The sequence below is a fragment of the Cebidichthys violaceus genome, unplaced genomic scaffold (genome assembly GCF_023349555.1).
Source record: "Cebidichthys violaceus isolate CVI_PGR_0920_01 unplaced genomic scaffold, fCebVio1.0.p SCAF_7, whole genome shotgun sequence".
Taxonomy (NCBI): domain Eukaryota; kingdom Metazoa; phylum Chordata; class Actinopteri; order Perciformes; family Stichaeidae; genus Cebidichthys; species Cebidichthys violaceus.
This window is the reverse complement of record NW_027176927.1, coordinates 15957261-15979860: the sequence shown is the minus strand read 5'-3', so window position 1 is coordinate 15979860 and position 22600 is coordinate 15957261. Positions and strand designations below refer to the sequence as shown.

Sequence of the window (22600 nt, the reverse complement as noted above, 5' to 3'; positions counted from 1 at the left end):
CAGGCGGCAGTGTGTGTGTGTGTGTGTGTGTGTGTGTGTGTGTGTGTGTGTGTGTGTGTGTGTGTGTGTTACTTCTCTTTTCATGAGGTTTCACAGGGCGGGTGGCTGTCTCCTCCTCACATGCATGTTCACCATCATTCCCATCGCGTCAATCAGACTGGGTGTGACCATCGGTCCGGTCTCTGTTCCTGGCACGATCACGTCCCCATTCGCTCCTCTGTGGGCTCCATTGTGGATAGTCTCTGTACCAGTGTCCTTGTTGTCCACAGTGGAAACAAACATTGTTTCCAGTGGGTGGGTCTCTCTGTGGTCCCCCTTGGTTCCAAGAAGATCGTCCTCTGGTCATCTCCCGCCCTCCTCCTCTGAAGCGTCCGCGTTGGCCAGACCAAGGCTGGAAACTGCCGTGGCCTCGCCTCTGCTGGTGTCCTTGTTCGAGGGACAACTGAGTGACTGCTTGGAGCATGGACAGTTGAACGTCCTCAGTCTTTTGTTTCTTCTTTTTCTCATCTTTATCTTGTTGTTCTTTGCAAGTCTTTTGAACATGTATCGCATGTTTCCTGACTTCGGTGAGTCTGGCGTCTTCCATGCCTATGACAGAGCGCTCTGTGTTAAATTTGATGTCAGGCAACAGTCCATTCACAAAAGCATTTTTAAAGTGGGTCTCCCAGAGACCTGGATTGTCGCCTCTTACTAGTGGCTCTTCAATGCCACTGTTACGATTGAACACTGTCAGCAGTCGTTGATAGTAATCATGTACACTTTCACCTGATGTTTGCTTGGTGTTGTTTATCTGTGACATGTCTACTCTGTCCGGAAAAGCGCGTTCAATGCCCACACACAGAGCAGTGAGATAGTCTCTGTACGGGCCGTTGTCGTCGTGTCCCCATGTGACGTTAACAAGTCTGACGTCGTTGACAAGGAGTTCCTTGATGGTGGCATAGTGAGTGGGACCCATGTGATGCAGCAGGAGTCGTCTCATTTCATGACCTGTTGGGTGGAACTGTTGACAGAATATTGTGAATTCGGCAGAGAATGCCATACCTGAGTTGGGAACAGGTGGCAAGTGAGCCATGGCAGCACGGATGTCTGCATCCGTCCATGGTCTGTAGACAAGCTGTGGTGCCACAGCTCCTGGCACTTGAACCATGGGACCTTGAAAGGTTTTATTGTCACTGCCTATGTCTTCTTTACTGCGGAGGAGATATGGCGAACGACCGTTGTGTGACGAGGAAAGGAACGCTGGCGAGTCAGGGAGGAGAGAGGAGAGGAGTGATTGGGGGAGGAGGGCAAGAGAGGGAGGAGTGGATGGCCACCCTTCCATGGGTGAAGAGGAAGGTGTTATTTGGCCACCGTGAGCACCCTGGTCCCGTGCTGGTGTATGAGGTGGTGGCTGTACTGTCTCCACTGGCTGTTGTTGTTGTTGTTGCTGTTGCTGCTGCTGCGCAGGATCCGCTACTAGTGGTAGGTATGGTGGTGGTACTGGTGGTAGTGGCGGGCATGTGTTGAGGAGAGGGCCGCCAGCTCCTGTTAGACTCGGATACAAAGAAGGAGAGAATGGGTTATGTGGACTGAGTGTGGTGTTCGGATCTTTTTCTTTCTCTGTCACATCTTTCTTTACACATGTCATCTGTTTCTGCAATTGTTTTCTTTCCCTACATTCACATTCCATTTCCCATTGAACCAAACATTTCTTGTTTTTCTCTATTTTTTCTAAATCTTTGACTTTTACCATTTTTTTATTTTTTATTTTTTTCCATCTTGCTCTCTTTTTCTTTTAATTTACCCCTTAGTTCAGCAATTTTTATTTTACTGAAAGACCCATTTTCTGGAAAACCAAAATCCTTAGTCCACATGGATAACAATTCCACGGAACTTTCTCCATATTTCTGTTTCATAACGTCCACTATGGGTCCCGAGGGACCTTCGTCTTTACATTTATCCTGTTTTCCACCCATCTTTCAGGCGTGGTAAGTACTTATTATTCAGTAAATACAGTCGTCACTGTAAGTCTCAGATTTCTTTACTAGGAAAAATCCAAGTGAAAACCAATCAGTACAAAGTACCAATTATTGAGGTCAAGGGCGTGAAAAAGAAATATATTTTCATTCCTGTCTTCCTCTAGGTCAAGGGCGTGAAAAATATAACACTTTTTTAGTAAAAAATATCACATTTTCATTCCTATCTTCCTTTTTTTCTTTCGGTCAAGGGCGTGAAAAAGAAATATCTTTTCATTCCTGTCTTCCTTTAGGTCAAGGGCGTGAAAAATATAACACTTTTTTAGTGAAAAATATCATATTTTCATTCCTATCTTCCTTTTGGTCAAGGGCGTGAAAAATACAATCTCGAAAATAAATTTGTTTTATCCGAGTACAATCGTTATACTGTATTAATCATTCCTGTCTTCCTATGCAAAGATTCATAATGGCGTCATGAACAGAAACATGTTTTGTTAATTTGTAATAACCTTAATCAAATAAAACCCATAAAAGTAGAACAAGACAAACTATCATCCAAGAAGACCAGAATATTAAACACCAAGGTTTAAATCTCTGTTGTATTATATTACGTAATTCTAGAGTGACATCTGATAGACGTACTCCTTCTAAAAATTCAATTTGGAATTTCAACTTCTTACCCGATATGAAGAAATTATTTCTTTGTCTGGATCGTTGTAAAGTCAATCAGTCCTCCTTTTGGCCGCCGGTCCCCTCTCTCTTTGTCTGACGAGGTATGGGGCAGAATCTCTTTTGATGGATCCTGAAGTGGCCACTACCTGGACGTCCTCGGAGTCCTGATGGAGCTTCAAACGATCCCACTTCTGACACCAAGTTGTTTTGGAAAAACTTCTAATTATAAATCGGGAGAAGAGTTTTGTTCACAAATCCAAAGAAAATAATGAAGTCTTCAAATGATTCAAAGTTGTCCCCTTCTATTTTATTTTGCTTGCAAGGGAAAGATGCACCACAGCCACCTCAGTCAGTGTCTGTGATGAAAAGTTCAACATCGTACAAGATACCAAACCATTTTATGCACACATGAGTTCACGCTCTGGGATAAATCATAGACAGGGAGTGGATGTTTTCGTACCCTGGCTATCGTTCTTATCTAAACACATGCCAGGTGCGTTAACTGGGAGTCAGTGATTGTTCTACGGTCCGTCTCAAACTTGCCATACAGACAAAGAAGACACTGTGTCTTCACTTTCTCTTTCTGAAGTGGGAGTGTGTGACCAGCCTTGAGAAACAAGACACTGTGTTCATTAAAACTGATTAACTACTTCTATAGGACTGCTGTGTTATGTCAGTATTTGTGTTCCTCACCTTACCTTTCAGTTGTACATCTTTTAAAACATTTCATGATATAAGAATATATTTTTTCCCATTACATGATTCAGCATTCCAAGTATTGTTCTTCGAATCTTTATTGTTGGAATGCTGATTCAGCATTCCAAGTATTATTCTTCAAATCTTTATTGTTGGAATGCTGATTCAGCATTCCAAGTATTGTTCTTCGAATCTTTGTTCTTCAACTATTTCTTCCGTACGTATTTTGGCACTTAATAACTTCCACATTTCTTAAGCTACAGAAACCGTTCAAATATGAAAATGTTCAGCTTTTTCAGGAGAGGGGTGCTATGTCTTTTTATGTTTCTAATCTTTCAACTTTTTTAATTATTAAGCATTTTGCAATTTTTTTTTGAATGGGATGTCTATGGAGAAACTTTTCAAATCCTCTTAAACTTGTTCAACTTTCAGATCATTCTACTTCCTCATACTTTCAGCTACAGACACCATTTAAACTTTCAAATGTTGAGAAAACCCTGATCAATGATTGTATGTTATAATCATCTTGATATCTTTTATACTTTTTGAGCTGTAGCAATTTTGCTTTTATGTGTTTTTCAGTCCTTTTCTGCTTTTATAATGGGTGTGTATTGCGCAGCTTAGAGTGCGTGATGTCATCGCTAGAGTGAAGAGAAGCTTGAGATTCCTGTGAAAAAAATATTTGTCTTTTGCGACTGACTCCTCAATTTTCACTCTACATGCATAATTTTTGGATGGAAACGTAGCTAATCTTGTCCTTGTCGTAGACATATGACTGTGGAATCTCACAGATTTACACATTTGGCACAAAAGCCTTTACTTGAGAGGAAAACCAACTTTCTCCTCCATAGACCCCAATGTTAAAACGTACTTCAAAAAAGTCTTGCAGACAACCGTACCCCATTTCTAAATCGCCATTGAAGCCACTTTTTTTTACACTACAGACACAATTTTTGCATGATCTGTTCTTCAAGTCATCCTCCCTCTCCAGTCTTAATATTGGAGCAATAGGGGCTATGTTTATGGGGTTTTGGGGTTTTGTTTGACAGGTGTTTCCCAGTCTTTTCTCATGAAAAGGCAGCCAGGCTCACAGGTGTTCATACTTGAGCTAATTACTGATGTTTCTAAACACACAGACTCACAGACACAAGCCTCACTCTATCTCTCTGTGTGTGTGTGTCTCTCTCTTATCCAGTCATTCAGATATTAGAGACTTTTAGAGGACCCCCCCCCACACACACACACACACACACACACACACACACACACACACACACACACACACACACACACACACACACACACACACACACACACACACACACACACACACACACACACCATTTTAAAATACAAGCCCCACCGAATGAATTCCAACTGAAATGCTTCTGATGAAGTCTGTCATTTGATAACCTGTTTGTGTTTATCTAACATTATGATTCTGTCTCCCCCCCCCGACACCCCATACCCATTTCAAAATAAAAGCCCCAGAAAGGGAATTTGAACTGAAATGCTTGTGATGAAGCCTGTCATTTAATAACCTCTGTTTATGTTTCATACATTCTGATTCTGTGTCCTCTCCTCCTCTCTAACCCACCCAGCCCCACCCTTTCAAAATAAAAGCCCCATGGCTTAACTGTATTTAAACATTAAGCTCAAAATGAGGCTTTTTTGTTGAAATAATTAATGCTCTTACTAATACTACTACAACAACTACTACTACTGCTGCTGCTAATATTTCTAGTATTACTACTACTGCTACTAATACTTCTACTACAACTTTTGCTGTTGCGACTATTACTACTACTATTATTACTACCACTACTGCTAATACTACCAGTACTACTATTACTTATACTACAACTGCTACTACTACTACTACTACTACTACTGCTGCTGCTGCTGCTATTCATGCTACTACCAGTACTAATACTACTACAGCTATTAGTACGAATGCTACTAGTACTTCTACTACTGCTATTTCAAATGCTGCCATTACTATTACTGTAAAGTTATTTTGCTAAAATGTGCACTCTCCCCACTTGAAAAGGATCGATGAGTCTCCCGAAGGATTATAACTGGATTTCACTCAATGAACCAACAACTTTTCTTTTTCCTCCTTTTATTTTGGTAGGTTCAGCTTTGTCGTTGTTCAATCACTAAGCTTTTCGTATAATCACCTAGTGTAGCCTAGTGTAGGTAAAAAACCTTTAAATAGAAAAGAAAACAGAAACAAACCCATATTCAATATGCAACTCATGATTGTTGTAGTTATAAAGCACCAGTGCCACATTTTATAATCTTAACATGATACATATAAAAGCACATAAAGCTAATTCCCACTGCCGCCATAACTTAGCACCAGATAATATTATTCTACTTCATTTCAGCAGTGATCAAAAGTGAATCAAGATGTATTTATTAGCAAACAATTAAACTCTCAAGCTATCACCATTTACTTTGCCTCCACCATAATATGACCCACAATCAGACAGGAAACACAACCGGACAATTGATCATAAACAACACGGTAATATACGACAAAGAGTTAAATTCTCGCCGCATTTATTTTCTACTGGGTCCCCGTGGCGTAATGCTAACGCTAACCAACTGGTGACGCAGTGATCCTGACGTCAGATAAAGTCTCTCAGTTGTTGCACTCTCAGCTCTCTTACCAGCTGCCTCTCCGGACTTTTAGACCCGTCAGTCATGCACAGTTAGATCGCAGATCTCCACATCATGCGATCTCTTCTAGTGCGGCGTTTGTCCGATTCCGGACCGTATTTACTGCGACACGGTGTGTCATTGCGTGTCCCCTTAACTAGACTTCTAGCCAGATTGGTTCCGCCCCGTTTATTCCAAATAATCAGATTGTCAGTATTAATTACAACCTGCTTTATTTACAATTAGCTTGATTCTTATTCACTTCTTTATATTCATTCTATTTACATAAAAGAATACCCTGTTTGACTTGACAATTACTAATACTACTACTACTACTACTGTTATATTAAATACAACAACCACTACTACAGCTATTACTACGACTACTTCTACTACTTCTTCTAATTACTAATACTTCTACTACTAATAATACTTCTACTACAACTACAACTTCTACTACTACTATAAATATCTCTAATGCTACTAATACTTCTACTTCAAACAATACTTCTACTACAACTACAACTTCTACTACTACTACTACAAATATCACTACTGCTGACATTTTTTAAGCCACAGAAACCGTTAGAATATCAAAATGTTCAGCTCTTTCAGGAGAGGGTGATATGACTTTTCATATTTATAATCTTTACAATTCTCCAGTATTAATATTGGAGCAATAGGGGCTATGGTTATGGGTTTTTTGGGGTTTTGTTTGACAGGTGTTTCCCAGTTTTTTTCTTATGAAAAGGCGGCCAGGCTCACAGGTGTTCGTGCTTGAGCTAATTACTGATGTTTATAAACACACAGACTCACAGACACAAGCCTCACTCTATCTCTCTGTATGTCTTTCTCTCTCTCTCTCTCTCTCTCTCTCTCTCTCTCTCTCTCTGTGTATGTGTGTATCTCTCTCATACAGTCATTCAGATATTAGAGACTTTTAGAGGAACCCCCCCCCCCCCCCCCACACACACACACACACACACACACCATTTTAAAATACAAGCCCCACCGAATGAATTCCAACTGAAATGCTACATACAATAATAATACAATATTATGACTTTTTTTTATTTTCAACATACTTTACAATTACTTTTTTAAAACTTTTTATATACTGGTATTTTACTATACTATGACTTTTTCACTTTTTTTTGACATACTACTATGACTTTTTATTTTTTTTACTTTTTTTTGACATACTACACTCTGACTTTTTTAGATGCATGAGCTAACTTCAAATCACATTCAGAAGACAATTTGTCTATTTTCAGATGGGATTTTAGAGGAAATGGTGCATAGTTACAAAATCATTTCACCTTAGGTGCATTGCAGACCAACTCAAGGTGTCACTTAGAGAGGACCAGGACAATCTGATGTAGCATTTCAAAATTAAAGCCTTTCAAAATCGTATGCATGAGCTAACTTCAAATCACATTCAATAGATTATTTGTCTAATTTCAGATGGGATTTTAGAGGAAATGGTGCATAGTTACAAAATCATTTCACCTCAGGTGTATAGCAGACCAACTCAAAATGTCACTCAGAGAGAACCAGGACAATCTGATGTAGCATTTCAAAATTAAAGCCCTTCATAATCGTATGCATGAGCTAAGTTCAAATCACATTCTTGAGACAGTCTAATTTCATACTATATGTATGTCTTGTTCAACATACTATACAATGGGTACATCCTATACAAGGGACACCGTGGCTTAGTGGTGAGCAGGGCTGCCTTTCAATCAGAAGGTTGGTGTTTCCATCCCCGGCTCCTGCTCTCGTATTCTCATGTCAATTTGTCCTTGAGCAAGACACTTAACCCCAAAATTTCTCACATAGATGCATCTACAGTGTCTAGATAGATTCTCAATTGTGAAGCGTCTGCTAAATACATTTTTTTCAACATACAATATTATGACTTTTTTATTTTCAACATACTTTACAATGACTTTTTTTTAGACTTGTTATAGACTAGTATTTTACTATACTATGACTTTTTTCACTTTTTTTTTTACATATTACTATGATTTTTTTTTAACTTTTTTTTAAGAATACTATACTTAGACTTTTTTGTACTTTTTTTCAACATACTTTACAACTACTTTTTTAAACTTTTTATAGACTAGTATTTTACTATACTATGACTTTTTTCACTTTTTTTTTTACATACTACTATGACTTTTTTTTTTTTTTTACTTTTTTTCGACATACTACACTCTGACTTTTTTAGATGCATGAGCTAACTTCAAATCACATTCAAGAGACAATTTGTCTAATTTCAGATGGGATTTTAGAGGAAATGGTGCATAGTTACAAAATCATTTCACCTTAGGTGCATAGCAGACCAACTCATGGTGTCACTTAGAGAGAACCAGGACAATATGATGTAGCATTTCAAAATTAAAGCCCTTCAAAATCGTATGCATGAGCTAACTTCAAATCACATTCAAGAGACAATTTGTCTAATTTCAGATGGGATTTTAGAGGAAATGGTGCATAGTTACACAATCATTTCACCTTAGGTGCATAGCAGACCAACTCATGGTGTCACTTAGAGAGGACCAGGACAATCTGATGTAGCATTTCAAAATTAAAGCCCTTCAAAATCGTATGCATGAGCTAACTTCAAATCACATTCGAGAGATTATTTGTCTAATTTCAGATGGGATTTTAGAGGAAATGGTGCATAGTTACAAAATCATTTCACCTTAGGTGCATACCAGACCAACTCAAAGTGTCACTTAGAGAGGACCAGGACAATCTGATGTCGCATTTCAAAATTAAAGCCCTTCAAAATCGTATGCATGAGCTAACTTCAAATCACATTCAAGAGATTATTTGTCTAATTTCAGATGGGATTTTAGAGGAAATGGTGCATAGTTACAAAATGATTTCACCTCAGGTGTATAGCAGACCAACGCAAGGTGTCACTCAGAGAGACCTTGAGTTGGTCTGCTATACACCTGACATAAAATTATTTTGTAACTCTGCACCATTTGTGATTTGAAGTTAGCTCATGCATGCAAAAAAGTAATAGTATAGTATGTCGAAAAAAAGTATAAAAAAAGTCACAGTAGAATGTCAGAAAAAGTAAAAAAAAAAGTCATAGTATAGTATTTTGAAAAAAAGTTAAAAAGAATAAAAATTCTATTTATAGTGTTTTGAAAATTAAAAAAAAAGTCATAATATAGTTTTCTGAAAAAAAGTTTAAATTTTTAAAGGGCTTTAATTTTTAAATGCTACATCAGACTGTCCTGGTTCTCTCTGACACCTTGAGTTGGTCTGCTATACACCTTAAAAAAAAAGTCATATAGTTTTATGAAAAAAAGTAACATTTTTTGAAGGGCTTTAATTTTGAAATGCTACATCAGACTGTCTTGGTTCTCTCTGAGTGACACCTTGAGTTGGTCTGCTATACACCTGAGGTGGAATGATTTGTGATTTGAAGTTAGCTCATGCATGCAAAAAAGTAATAGTATAGTATGTCGAAAAAAAGTAAAAAAAAAAAGTCAGTAGAATGTCAAAAAAAAAAAAAAGTCATAGTATAGTATTTTGGAAATAAATTAAAAAGAATAAAAAATCATAGTATAGTGTGTTGAAAATTAAAAAAAGTCATAATATAGTTTTATGAAAAAAAGTTAAAATTTTTGAAGGGCTTTAATTTTGAAATGCTACATCAGACTGTCTTGGTTCTCTCTGAGTGACACCTTGAGTTGGTCTGCTATACACCTGACGTGAAATGATTTTGTAACTCTGCACCATTTGTGATTTGAAGTTAGCTCATGCATGCAAAAAAGTAATAGTATAGTATGTTGAAAAAAGTTTAAAAAAAAGTCACAGTAGAATGTCAGAAAAAGTAAAAAAAAGTCATAGTATAGTATTTTGAAAAAAAAGTTAAAAGAATAAAATTCTATTTATAGTGTGTTGAAAACAAAAAAAAAAGTCATAATATAGTTTTCTGAAAAAAAGTTTAAATTTTTGAAGGGCTTTAATTTTGAAGTGCTACATCAGACTGTCCTGGTTCTCTCTGAGTGACACCTTGAGTTGGTCTGCTATACACCTGAGGTGAAATGATTTGTGATTTGAAGTTAGCGCATGCATGCAAAAAAAGTAATAGTATAGTATGCCGAAAAAAAGTAAAAAAAAAAAATCAGTAGAATGTCAAAAAAAGTAAAAAAAAGTCATAGTATAGTATTTTGAAAAAAAGTTAAAAAGAATAAAAATTCATAGTATAGTGTTGTTACGTCCTGTAGCTAGGGGTATCAGGACATAGACATAAAACCAGGTGTAATTGGTATAAAAGGATATTTATTATTGGAATAAGGAAAACTTAACAACAGAGCGGATAAATGAGAAAAAACGGGCCAATGGGTGCTGTGGAAATCAAAAACTGAATATAACAAAAGGAGATCCTCAAAAGGAAGACTATTCTGGCCCTACAAGAAACACAAAAGGTTAAACAAAAAGTCCTCACTAACTTAAACACTGGGAAAACAGAAAATACAACACTCACAGCACCCCTGGTCACACTCTAATGTGACTATTTACAGCAAAGTGTGTTAAATGCATTCGGTAGTGTCAGTTTTGACGCTTCACCTTGCCCGCTTCCTCACGCTATCACACAGGTTCGCTCTCAAACAATTCTGGTCCGGCCGCCCTGCTCCGCTGCACACATCCAGCTATTTGAGCTGGGGCGGGAACTGTAGGTGACCTTGCTGATTGGCCGTTCAGTGGGGCCACCAATCCGCTTCCTCCTCCGGGAACTGGGCGGGACGTCGGCATCCAATCCTTGGCATGGGATGCCACAGCCTGCTTTGCATTCCACACAATTAACACACATGAGGGTGCCAACGGCAGCCGTAACAAGTGTTCTGAAATTTTAAAAAAAGTCATAATATAGTTTTATGAAAAAAAGTTTAAATGTTTGAAGGGCTTTAATTTTGAAATGCTACATCAGATTGTCCTGGTTCTCTCTGAGTGACACCTTGAGTTGGTCTGCTATACACCTGACATGAAATAATTTTGTAACTCTGCACCATTTGTGATTTGAAGTTAGCTCATGCATGCAAAAAAGTAATAGTATAGTATGTCAAAAAAAGTAAAAAAAAAAAAAAAGTCACAGTAGAATGTCAGAAAAAGTAAAAAAAAGTCATAGTATAGTATTTTGAAAAAAAGAAGAAAAAAAATCATAGTATAGTGTGTTGAAAATTAAAAAAAAGTCATATAGTTTTATGAAAAAAAGTAAATTTTTTTGAAGGGCTTTAATTTTGAAATGCTACATCAGACTGTCTTGGTTCTCTCTGAGTGACACCTTGAGTTGGTCTGCTATACACCTGAGGTGAAATGATTTGTGATTTGAAGTTAGCTCATGCATGCAAAAAAGTAATAGTATAGTATGTCGAAAAAAAGTTTAAAAAAAAAAGTCACAGTAGAATGTCAGAAAAAGTAAAAAAAGTCATAGTATAGTATTTTGAAAAAAAGTTAAAAGAATAAAAATTCTATTTATAGTGTGTTGTAAAACAAAAAAAAAAGTCATAATATAGTTTTCTGAAAAAAAGTTTAAATTTTTGAAGGGCTTTAATTTTGAAGTGCTACATCAGACTGTCCTGGTTCTCTCTGAGTGACACCTTGAGTTGGTCTGCTATACACCTGAGGTGAAATGATTTGTGATTTGAAGTTAGCTCATGCATGCAAAAAAGTTATAGTATAGTATGTTCAAAAAAAGTACCAAAAAAAAAGTCAGTAGAATGTCAAAAACAGTAAAAAAAAGTCATAGTATAGTATTTTGAAATTTTTTTTAAAAGAATAAAAATTCATAGTATAGTGTGTTGAAAAAGTCATAATATAGTTTTATGAAAAAAAGTTTAAATTTTTGAAGGGCTTTAATTTTGAAATGCTACATCAGACTGTCCTGGTTCTCTTTGACACCTTGAGTTGGTCTGCTATACACCTGAGGTGAAATGATTTGTGATTTGAAGTTAGCTCATGCATGCAAAAAAGTAATAGTATAGTATGTCGAAAAAAAGTAAAAAATAGAAAAAAGTCAGTAGAATGTCAAAAAAAGTAAAAAAAAAGTCATAGTATAGTATTTTGAAAAAAAATTAAAAAGAATAAAAATTCATAGTATAGTGTGTTGAAAATTAAAAAAAAGAAGTCATAATATAGTTTTATGAAAGCAGACCAACTCAAGGTGTCACTCAGAGAGAACCAGGACATTCTGACATTCTGATGAAATGCTACATCAGAATTTCCTGGTTCTCTCTGAGTGACACCTTGAGGTGGTCTGCTAGTAATGTGAAGTGAAATGATTTTGTAACTATGCACCGTTTCCTCTAAAATCAAATCTGAAATTAGACAAATTGTCTCATGAATGAGATTTGAAGTTGGCTCGTGAATGAGATTTTTAATGTCTTTAATTTTGAAATGCTACATCAGAATGTCCTGGTTCTGTCTGAGTGACACCATGAGGTGGTCTATATGGAAGCCAGTTTCTGTATATATACACAACAAAAAAAAACTGGATTTTTTTTTTCAGAACCCCGCCCCCCCTTACAAAAAAGCTTTTTTTTCATTCATGTGACTTTTTTTTAAAATTTTATGGCATAAACTGGCTTCCACAGTTCTGCTATTAACCTGTATGAAATTATTTTGTAACTATGCACCGTTTCCTCTAAAATCAAATCTGAAATTAGACAAATTGTCTCATGAATGTGATTTGAAGTTGGCTCGTGAATGAGATTTTTAATGTCTTTAATTTTGAAATGCTACATCAGAATGTCCTGGTTCTCTCTGAGTGACACCATGAGGTGGTCTGTATGGAAGCCAGTTTCTGTATATATATACAAAAAAAAAAAAAAAACTGGATGTTTTTTTTTTTTTTTTGCAGAACCTCCCCCCCCCTTACAAAAAAAGCCTTTTTTCATTCATGTGACTTTTTTTTAATTTTATGTTGTAAACTGGCTTCCACAATTCTGCTCTTAACCTGTATGAAATTATTTTGTAACTATGCACCGTTTCCTCTAAAATCAAATCTGAAATTAGACAAATTGTCTCATGAATGTGATTTGAAGTTGGATCGTGAATGATATTTTGAATGTCTTTAATTTTGATATGCTACATCAGAATTTCTTGGTTCTCTCTGAGTGACACCTTGAGGTGGTCTGCTAATAACGTGAAGTGAAATGATTTTGTAACTATGCACCGTTTCCTCTAAAATCAAATCTGAAATTAGACAAATTGTCTCATGAATGTGAATTGAAGTTGGCTTGTGAATGAGATTTTTAATGTCTTTAATTTTGAAATGCTACATCAGAATTTACTGGTTCTTTCTGAGTGAAACCATGAGGTGGTCTGTATGGAAGCCAGTTTCTGTATATATACAAAAAAAACAAAAACCTGGAACCTGGCTCATGCATGCGATTTTGAACAGCTTTAATTTTGAAATGCTACAACACAATCATTTGTGAAATGTCCCTTTACCTTACAACCCCTTCAGATTGGCCCAAAGTGGAGGATTTAACTGTGTGAACACAAACCAATATCTAACTTTCCCTGGACAACTACAAGTTAAAACTTCCTTCTGTGTTTGTGTGAGTTTAGTCGGACAGTGTTTTCTGTTCTGTGAAGTCTTTACAAATTGTCAATGTGTCAGCGAGGTTTTGGACAGATGGACAGGATAAATATCAAATCCATGGAAAGCTGCAGTACAGCTGCTGGTGAAGCCAGGCATTTATGAAGTCTCCAGTAAACTAATCAACAAACACATTATATACATGGTATTCAGATCAGTAATATTTGAGAAATCTTGTCACAGGATCTAGATGATGTAAATCTCTATAAACAAACATTTAACAACGAATTACATTATTTTCAACTGACACCAGTCTTTTTGATTTCTATACAGGGTCTGTGCTGATTGTGGGACAACAGAAAATGTAGGACATTTAATGTTATACTGTAGAAACTAAAGACAAAAACAACGCAGGCAGTTTTAAATGTTTTGGGAAAAGGGGGAAGGTGTGTGAAAGATAGTATGCTAACTATCCTAAGGAGGTTCTTTGTGAAGCCTGTTTTAATCTATTTGATCATGGCCCCATTCAGACGTGATGATGTATTGAATATAACTGAAAAAAATAATGCATTAAGCATCATTCTTTGATGCTGAATCTAAGAATCAGGTGACTTCATACACTGATAATAAAAAATAAAATGAAAAATAGGCAAAGGAGATTTTAATGGTAAAAAGACCATTTTCCACAGTCGAAGACTTAATTTAATTCATAGAAAGGACCAGAAAATAATATCTTACTAACCTCAGTTGAAGCTTCACATGGATGAGGACGCTGGTCGCTGTCTCTCAGGTTCAGGCTTCAACAGCTTGTAGAAGCTTGTGATGTAAAATCTTGTGATTAATGTAACAGTTTGTCAAACGTCAAAATCTCCTTCCAAGGTAACAACTTAATATGTTCTGTCAAAGCAATACATTCATTCAAGTCATAAACAATTAATTATCTGTAAGTTTTAAACTCCAGATGTTCTTCTTATTCTTACAAAATATTGCATTACTACTCATTATTACTACACAATAACCTACTAATATATTGCAATAATGTTACTGTTAATACATTATCTAGAGTTTATAATTGAACTTCTTTGAGAAGACTTTCAATCAATCTGACCAAAAATGCAACATACAACCCTGATGAAAAAATGTGTCTACATTAATGAGTTAACGCAGCTTCTAAATTATGTAATATGAAGCTGATTTCACAAACAACGATCAATAAAATAAAAACAACTACATTAGATGGACACACATCTAAGTTTACAAATTCACTCTGTTCTTCTGAACATCCTTCAATATTCCGTTTTTTCTTGGAAGTTTCCCTGCGGGCCGCAGTCTGATTCGGCGTTGACCCATTTCTTCAGATCAAAGACTCCACATAGTTCTTCTGAAGTCTGCAGCACATAAACCAGAGCGAAGTCTTCCTGAGCTCAGGCAGCTCTAAATCTCCTTAATGGCAGAATCACTCATTTAATTTGCACAGAGTGAACAGAGTGAGATGCTTCCTTGAAGAAGACTCTTCTCAGATACACACAGCAGATTAGTCTTCATCGAGGAGCAAGGAGAGGAACTTTTTGACATTTGAGCTTTCAAATTAGAGAGCCTGATATGTCTTTTTAGGCCTAACTGGAGATAAAATTTAAACTAGAATGATTTGAAATCTTCAATGATAAACTGAAGTAGTGTGAAAACATCCCAATATCTAAGAGATGCTTCAACAAAACAAAAGCAAAGAATCTGAATCCATCAAGTGCAAACACTTGATGGCTCTCGGTGACGCTGATCCTGAATAATTCAACAGCTCAAGTCAAGGAGTGGGAAAAGTCCCCTCTTCACAAAACATGCAGTGAGTCTGCTGCCCGACTTGATTACCTTCACTGCACTGTCATGTTTCTAAAAAAAAAAAAAAAAAAAAGAGAGAGAGAAGAGTCCCATTTCCCCACAAGGCTTGAGATTATGATCTCTTCACACCCATGGGTGCCTCATGCAACAGTGGTCACACCCCATGAACATGTTGTACTCACTAAACCCAACTCTTTCTGTTGAAAAAGTTTTCTTCTGAGCAGTCTCGCCAGCGGTTCCAAACTATTCCACTGATTGACAGTCGGTGGCTGTAGCGCACCAAGGAAACCAGCTCTGTGTTAACAAAGGCAGTGAAGAAGAAGAAGAATACAAGCTAGTGAACACTGGTGTAAAGAATGCATGATTTAACTAGAATTGTCGCCTCATGCTTGGATGCCTCCAGCAACCTAATAAGTTCATACTGGAGTCCATGTGGAGGTTTGTGCCAGATGTGAAGAAATTGCCTTCAGGAGTTCCTGAGATATCGCATTCATGAAAACAATTCAAAAACATAATAGCTGTCGCCGACGGGGGGGCAAAAAGGCTGATTTCCAAATGATTTAAGAGGAAGGAAATGCATTCAAGACATTTGTCAGGCCTCAAGGATACACAGAGTGCGTCTTGGTGAGAAACACTAAATGCCAACTTACCTTTTGTCTGTTTACAAAAAAAGCTTTACTCTTTCTGTGAGCCGTTTCGGTTTCTGTCTGAAGAGAAAGTGTGTATATTATAGTGTGTGTACAGACAAAATCACCAATTTGCTCATATTGTTCTGTAAACTTGTTCACCTTTATTTTCTACATTTGGATCAGCTCAGTGTGGAAGCCTGGACATGTCAGTTAACTTTAAACACCCCATCCCCCCACACTCCCCCAAAAATCAAATCAATCGTTACACTTCCTCTTTCACACAATCCAAAAAACGTTCACATCGTCCCCTACGCAGTCACTCGCTCAGACCTGAAATCAGTCAAGGGCCTTCTCTCACCATCGTGTCCACTACAAAGATGAACCGGTGTCCTATGTGTAAACCCCTCCTCCACTGGAGGAAGCCCAAATGGTTAAAACCTTTATGAAATCACCTCTCTCGCTCTGAGTCGCAGGAGTGATAGAAAACAAATAATGAAGAAAGCATGACGGCTGAAATTAAAATGACACACTGACATAACCGTTTAGCTGAGATATGACCAGTGGAATACTGCTTGCACAGTGAGATATGTAGTTATGGATTAAGATATGTCTCCTGCGGTTTCGCTCTTTGTAATCCACAGTTAAAATCTTCACTCCCGCTCTCTACAATTATTAGTCTGTCCCTGATTAAGTCTCCTAAATCACCTATGCAACATCTCAGGTATTTTACCAACAGCTTTCCAGGCTTCCTTCCCTACTATAGATATGTCCTCCGGAGAATGCAGAGACTCGGCTCCGTTTAAAAGAAGAAAAGAAACCCCGCAGCTTTCGGTCTTTTGTACAACAGACGCAGGGATACGCTGATCTGACGTCAGTCTACGCTAGTCTACTGTTTATCCAACAGCGAGGAATCTGAGAGCTGTTTGTCCTAGTAAACAGGGAGCTGACTAGGGATTAGTGCTGAACACACACACACACACACACACACACACACACACACACACACACACACACACACACACACACACACACACACACACACACACACTCCACTGGAGGAAAGAAGCCCTTGGAGTGTATTTTTTTCAAAGAGGTCGTTGAGAAGATATGACAAAATGGATTAAAGTATCTGGCCAGTGAAGCCGTATTCCTATTTGTATACAGGATGTGTGTGGGAATATGTAGTGCCTTATGAGATAGTTCCCTATAGTTTAACACTACACTAGGCCGTGAATATCAGTTACATATGCAGATTCAGTGTGTGTGTGTGTGTGTGTGTGTGTGTGTGTGTGTGTGTGTGTGTGTGTGTGTGTGTGTGTGTGTGTAAGCTCTATGTTACACATCTTTAAAGACAACAGAGACGGACAGACAGACTAGGGTTACTGCTCTGTGGCACTCTCACAGGACTGTAGAAACAGACAAAGCAATGTAAAAACTTGACATAGAAATCTCAAGATATCACAAACATATTCCTGTCTCTAGATCTCTGCGAATGGCAGACGTCGGGTCCTTGTGTTCGGTCCTCTCGTTTTTTTATGTGCAGTCCCGCGGACATTTCTCAGCCGGGAGGCTCAAGTCTGTAGAGTGAAATGCCCGGGAGTAACACTAGAGGGAGACACACACTGCTGCAAGACTGTAGGAGGGGCTCCAACACACACATGACAGTCTCATACATCCATCCACACACACTTAGACATGCACCCTTCTTCATATGAGTTCGTTTTTTAAAATCCATTACAAAATTAAATAATAAAAAAAAAAAATTACCAAGGAATTCAGCTCCCTTCTCAAAGCATACATTCATCACAGAGTACACGCGTGCGTGCGTGTACACACACACACACACACACACACACACACACACACACACACACACACACACACACACACACACACACACACACACACACACACTCCATCAGAGGCAGTCAGTAAACGTTAAGTAATGATTTGAGGGGTGGACTGCTGGACTGCTTTGTTCAGGGAAGCGGTGAGTGCAGACCTCGACTCAACTGGCCAGTCTCGTATTCACGCCCAGCGAGCGAGTCACTCTCTGTGGTCAAATCTCTTTAAAAAAACAACAAACAAACGTAAAACAACAGCCATCGTCTCCTAGAGGGAGTCTTTCCTCTTTTCTCGGTCTGAGGAGGGTCAAACACACTCCTCCCTCTGATCTCTGGCAGAGGTAGTACAGTCCAATCCGGCCTCCTCTCTTCCCGAATCCCCTCGTGGGAAGTCTTTCCTTTCCTTGTGCCCAATTTCAATAAACACGTCTGTTCACCTGATTGCTTACTCTGGGCCGGCGTGTGTGTGAGTGTGTGCGTTTGTGAGTGTGCCGAGTGTGGTCAGAAGACCTCTGGTAGTGTGACGTTGCGGAGTAGCCACTGTTGGGAGCGTATGTGTGTGCAGTCTTTGACGCTGGGCACCTGGCTGTCCTCCTCACTGGCCTTGTCTAGACACTGGTTACTGTTGACGTGGATCAGGGTCAGCTTCTGCACAGTGAAACACAGTGTGTGTGTGTGAGGGAATGCAAATCAGGCTTCTGACTAGTTCATTGGATTTCACAAGGGTATGTAAATAATTACCTATTCATATTTATGTATATTTTATTTTCAATGTTCAGACTTTTGACAGATTTTGCAATTCAATTTAGTTTTGGCTAAGCTCTCAGTGTGAGGCATGCTGTGGTTGAGTTGGGTAATGTGTCAGCAAGGATAAATATCAACCTAAAACTGAAAACAATATCCCAAAACTGAAATGACAACTGGTCTTAAATATGTGTTGTCATACTGTATGTGTATTGGAAATACACTGGGTTTATAAAAAAACTGTAAAAAAGTGTAAATTATTAATAAATCACATTTGCAATGCAAACACTGTAGTTGCAGCTAAACTTAGTTTCTTTACTTAGTTTGGAGCAAATTCAGCACCTCACTTGTGTTTCTTTTCCCAGTTTTTCTCTTTACGTTATATTATAGGCTGTATTTTTTAGAGGACCTTGTTTACTGTAAACTGCAGCGAGTGTCTTTTTGCAACAGGAAACTAAATCCGAGGTGAAAATTGGTTTGCATTTTCTCTGCTTTATTGTTTCTATTACCAATGTTATTGTTTTTTATACTGATTAAAAAATAGAAAAAAACTAAAATTGTGAGCCTTCGGAATATATGACCTTCCAGGCTTTTCTGGTGAAAAGAACAACTTAATTTTCGGTTTCAAGACATGCATGAGAACCCTCAGTGTATGTTAATATGTGTATATTTAATGTACCAGTAAATCTGTGCATTTTTTATGTCCTCACATAACATGTACATTTCCATGATTTCTTCCACTCACCACAGGGTCGTACTCCCAGAGCTGGTTTCCTTTGAGGTGATGGCACTTGAGCATCATGACGGGTCCGTTTAGCTTGGACACGTCCAGACACAAGTCATCTGTCCTGATCTCCTTATTGGCCGTATAAGAGAAAACCTGCATGTCACACAAACAAATTCCAGATCTCAAAACACATTTCCATTTTTCTCCCTTTCGTGATTACTCGGGAATGACTGTACCCACAATCTCATTCTTTCAGCTACTACCGAAAACTTGTTAACCTCAGGTGAGGGTTGGAATGTAGATTGACTGGTAAATCGCGAGCTTTGCCTTCCGGTTCAGCTCCCTCTTCACCATGACGTCTCAAACTCTATTTTACCCTCACTTGTGAACAAGGCCCTGAGATACTTGAACTCCTTCACTTCGGGCAGCAACTCACTCCCAACCCAGAGAGAGCTATCCACTGTTCACGGCAGAGAACCAGGGTCTCACACTTCTCATCACCAGTGCTTCACACTCGACTGCACACATGTATGTTATATTATTTTACTAACCTTATTTCATTCTTTCATTTATTTATAAGCAAGCACAGGTCCTGACCTTTGCCTGCTGCCCAGCTGGCAAAGCACTCGACCCAAATGCATATCGCTGGGTGGTTTACAACAAGAAATACTGACACAAAATAATCTTTAAAAATGTTTACTGTTTACACTTTTTACATTATTTTGTGTCAGTATTGTTTCTATATTTGTTTTCTCCTCGGATACCTGGTTGCCTCCCATGCCGTGGCAGTTGAAAATGCCGACTTTCTCATTCTCCTTGCGGGCCATGTTGTCCAGGCACTGGTTGGTCTCCACATTGCGGATCTGAGCAGAATACACAAAGAAATCATATTAAGAAAATCATTATGAGTACATAAAACCAAACCCTTCAATTCAACCCAATTCAGATTCATTGTGTCTGCTTGGGTTTCAGCCTAAAGGCAGTGAATCACAGATGCATCCGTGTCTGTCTGTCTTACAGCAATAACGGTATCTAAAAACGTGTGAGTCAGCAAGTGTATGTGTGAGTGTGCCAATGAATATACCTCTCCCAGGGAGTAATAGTGTCTGGGGATCTGAGAGTCGGGGTAGACGTTCTCCAAGTACCAACTGAAGGGTTTACATTGAAGCTTTTGTCTCAGAGCAGAGCGAGATGTGATGTCACCGTAGTCCACTTTGGTCACACCTGGACGCAAACACACAACATTAACATGAAGGTCAGTAACTATGGTACCAAACTACATTCAGTGCAGTATTTGCTGAGTGGTTGCTAAATTCAGTTTTCTATGTAAGCATGATTCAAAGTGTGTCATTGGTAAAGTAGAATGAGGCCATACATGAGTTGACCCAGACAAGGGTACTTTCCTTGATCAATCATTGGTGACATTAAGGATCAATGAATTGATTAATCGTGATTAAATAAAACATAACACTTTTGCTTATAGCAAAAAATACTATAAATAAAAATATACTCAATAAAACCTTTGTTTTTATAGCAACTTATTGCATATTCTTTGACATTATTGCATTGCCTATGAAACCTTTAAAAATAAGATATTAAACACCTTTAATACAATTGAATCAGATTACATGTAGCTGACGCTCAAAAACCTCTAAATGTAACGCTGCAACAAGAGAAAAGAACTCAACAAATATCTCAGTTATTAATTGCAGTTTTTGGATAAAGCTTCAAATATCTGATGTCATCATGTTTAGAACTAGTTTTGACAATAACAGAGCAGCTCTGCCTTGTGGGGAATCTGCAGCCTGCTAAACAAAAAATGGAGTAATTGAGTTTTTGAGTAAGTTTCAAGCCATTTATTATTATTTTGTACATTAGTGAGTTATGCTCCACTCTTGGTTGTCCCTCCTCTGCCAGCTTGTGTGAGCGTGTGTGTGTGTGTGTGTGTATGTGCAAGTCAATAGATGCTCCTTAGCGTGAAATTACTCGCCACCCCCCATCCTGCACTGTTGAGTCGCCACTGCAATATCACACTCTCCCTGGGTTAATGGATAGATCTCACCTGCCACGGAGATTAAACTCCACACATGAGCACATACATGCATACTTGCATGAATGCAAGTATGCATGTATGTGCTCACACACACACACGCATACTTGCATGAATGCAAGTATGCATGTATGTGCTCACACACACACACACACACACACACACACACACACACACACACACACACACACACACACACACACACACACACCAGGAGAGATGATGTAGAAGAAGTTCTTAAATTCATCCATCCAGACTTCGGCCAGGCGTCGGTTGTTTTTGTTGATGATCTGTCCCGTTCCTCCAGGAAACGTGTAGGGTGTTGCCTTTCTGAACACGTGTCCCACGTGGGAGCATGTGACAATCTCTAGCGTCCCACCGCACTGCCAAATCTGTGAAACACACCAGCTTTGGCATCAACACACATATACAGTATATTGTGTACAATAGACATACTGTAAGGGAGATGGATGATGCAGTTTGGTCCTGTCTGTGTTGTGTCTAATCAATTGAAAGCCAGCCAGGGTGACGCCTGACCAAATATTAGTCTCGTCAACAATTTAAGTCAGAGAAGTCAGACTTACAAGTGGAATGTGCATGCGTGTTGCCTGTCACTGCATGGAAGAATACAGTGATGTCAGTTGGCTACGGGCGTGTTCACTCACCCTGAAAGAGATTTCCAGGTTCTCGCCGCCCCAGATGTCCATGCCTGCGTCATATGTGCCAATCTCCTGGAAATAATCTCTGTCTATGGAGAACAAGCCACCTGCCATGGTGGGAGTCCTGGAGAGAGACAGGACAGTGGGGTAAATTAAGAGCGAGGTGGGTTAGTGGCACTTAAGTCACTGAAGACCTGCTTTCTAAAGGTCACACGGTATCTACAGATCCCATCCGAGTTTTATGTTTCGCCACTCTCACACAGTTCTTGGCCGTTTTCCTGCTATTTCATTCTCTGTTGTGTGTCAGTGTTTAATGGCCTCAAGGCTCTGCTCCCATTTCTCCCCCTCACACAACAGTTTCCTCCACTGTAGATCAGGCTTATTTTCTTTACTGCCTGCTTTTGCTTCCCTTACCAACACACAATACACTTACAAACGACCAAGCACATATAAAACACATCCTGAGTGCACACAGGGTAAAGCGTTTGGCTGAAAGTGGGAAATAATGAGCAACACAAATACTAGCTTGTTGAACAACACAGATGTTGTTTACA

The 22600-nt window shown here is 38.4% G+C and overlaps 2 protein-coding genes across 5 annotated transcripts in view; both read right to left on the bottom strand.

Moving 5' to 3' along the window:
• The window catches only part of LOC137891608 (uncharacterized), a 23341-nt gene extending 19962 nt beyond the window's left edge, over positions 1-3379 (bottom strand). Inside the window, exon 1 of one of the 2 annotated variants that reach the window (XR_011105360.1) lies at positions 2636-3379. Coding sequence is in view for 1 of the 2 variants with exons in the window: in XM_068736309.1 (XP_068592410.1) it covers positions 149-1732 (1584 nt within the window). In the remaining variant the exon portion in view is untranslated. Of the gene's footprint in view, positions 1-72; positions 2614-2635 lie in introns of those variants that run through there. The other variant, XM_068736309.1, reaches the window with a different exon arrangement.
• Positions 3380-16160: 12781 nt separating this feature from the next.
• Positions 16161-22600, bottom strand: part of galnt1 (UDP-N-acetyl-alpha-D-galactosamine:polypeptide N-acetylgalactosaminyltransferase 1) — a 38251-nt gene continuing 31811 nt past the window's right edge. For all 3 annotated transcript variants that reach the window (XM_068735216.1, XM_068735217.1, XM_068735218.1), the window contains exons 9-14: positions 22053-22170; positions 21599-21779; positions 20422-20561; positions 20102-20200; positions 19356-19490; positions 16161-18514 (exon numbers count right to left, since the gene is read on the bottom strand). In XM_068735216.1, the coding sequence (XP_068591317.1) occupies positions 18368-18514; positions 19356-19490; positions 20102-20200; positions 20422-20561; positions 21599-21779; positions 22053-22170 (820 nt within the window). In that variant the 3' untranslated portion in view covers positions 16161-18367. The remainder of the gene's footprint in view (positions 18515-19355; positions 19491-20101; positions 20201-20421; positions 20562-21598; positions 21780-22052; positions 22171-22600) is intronic.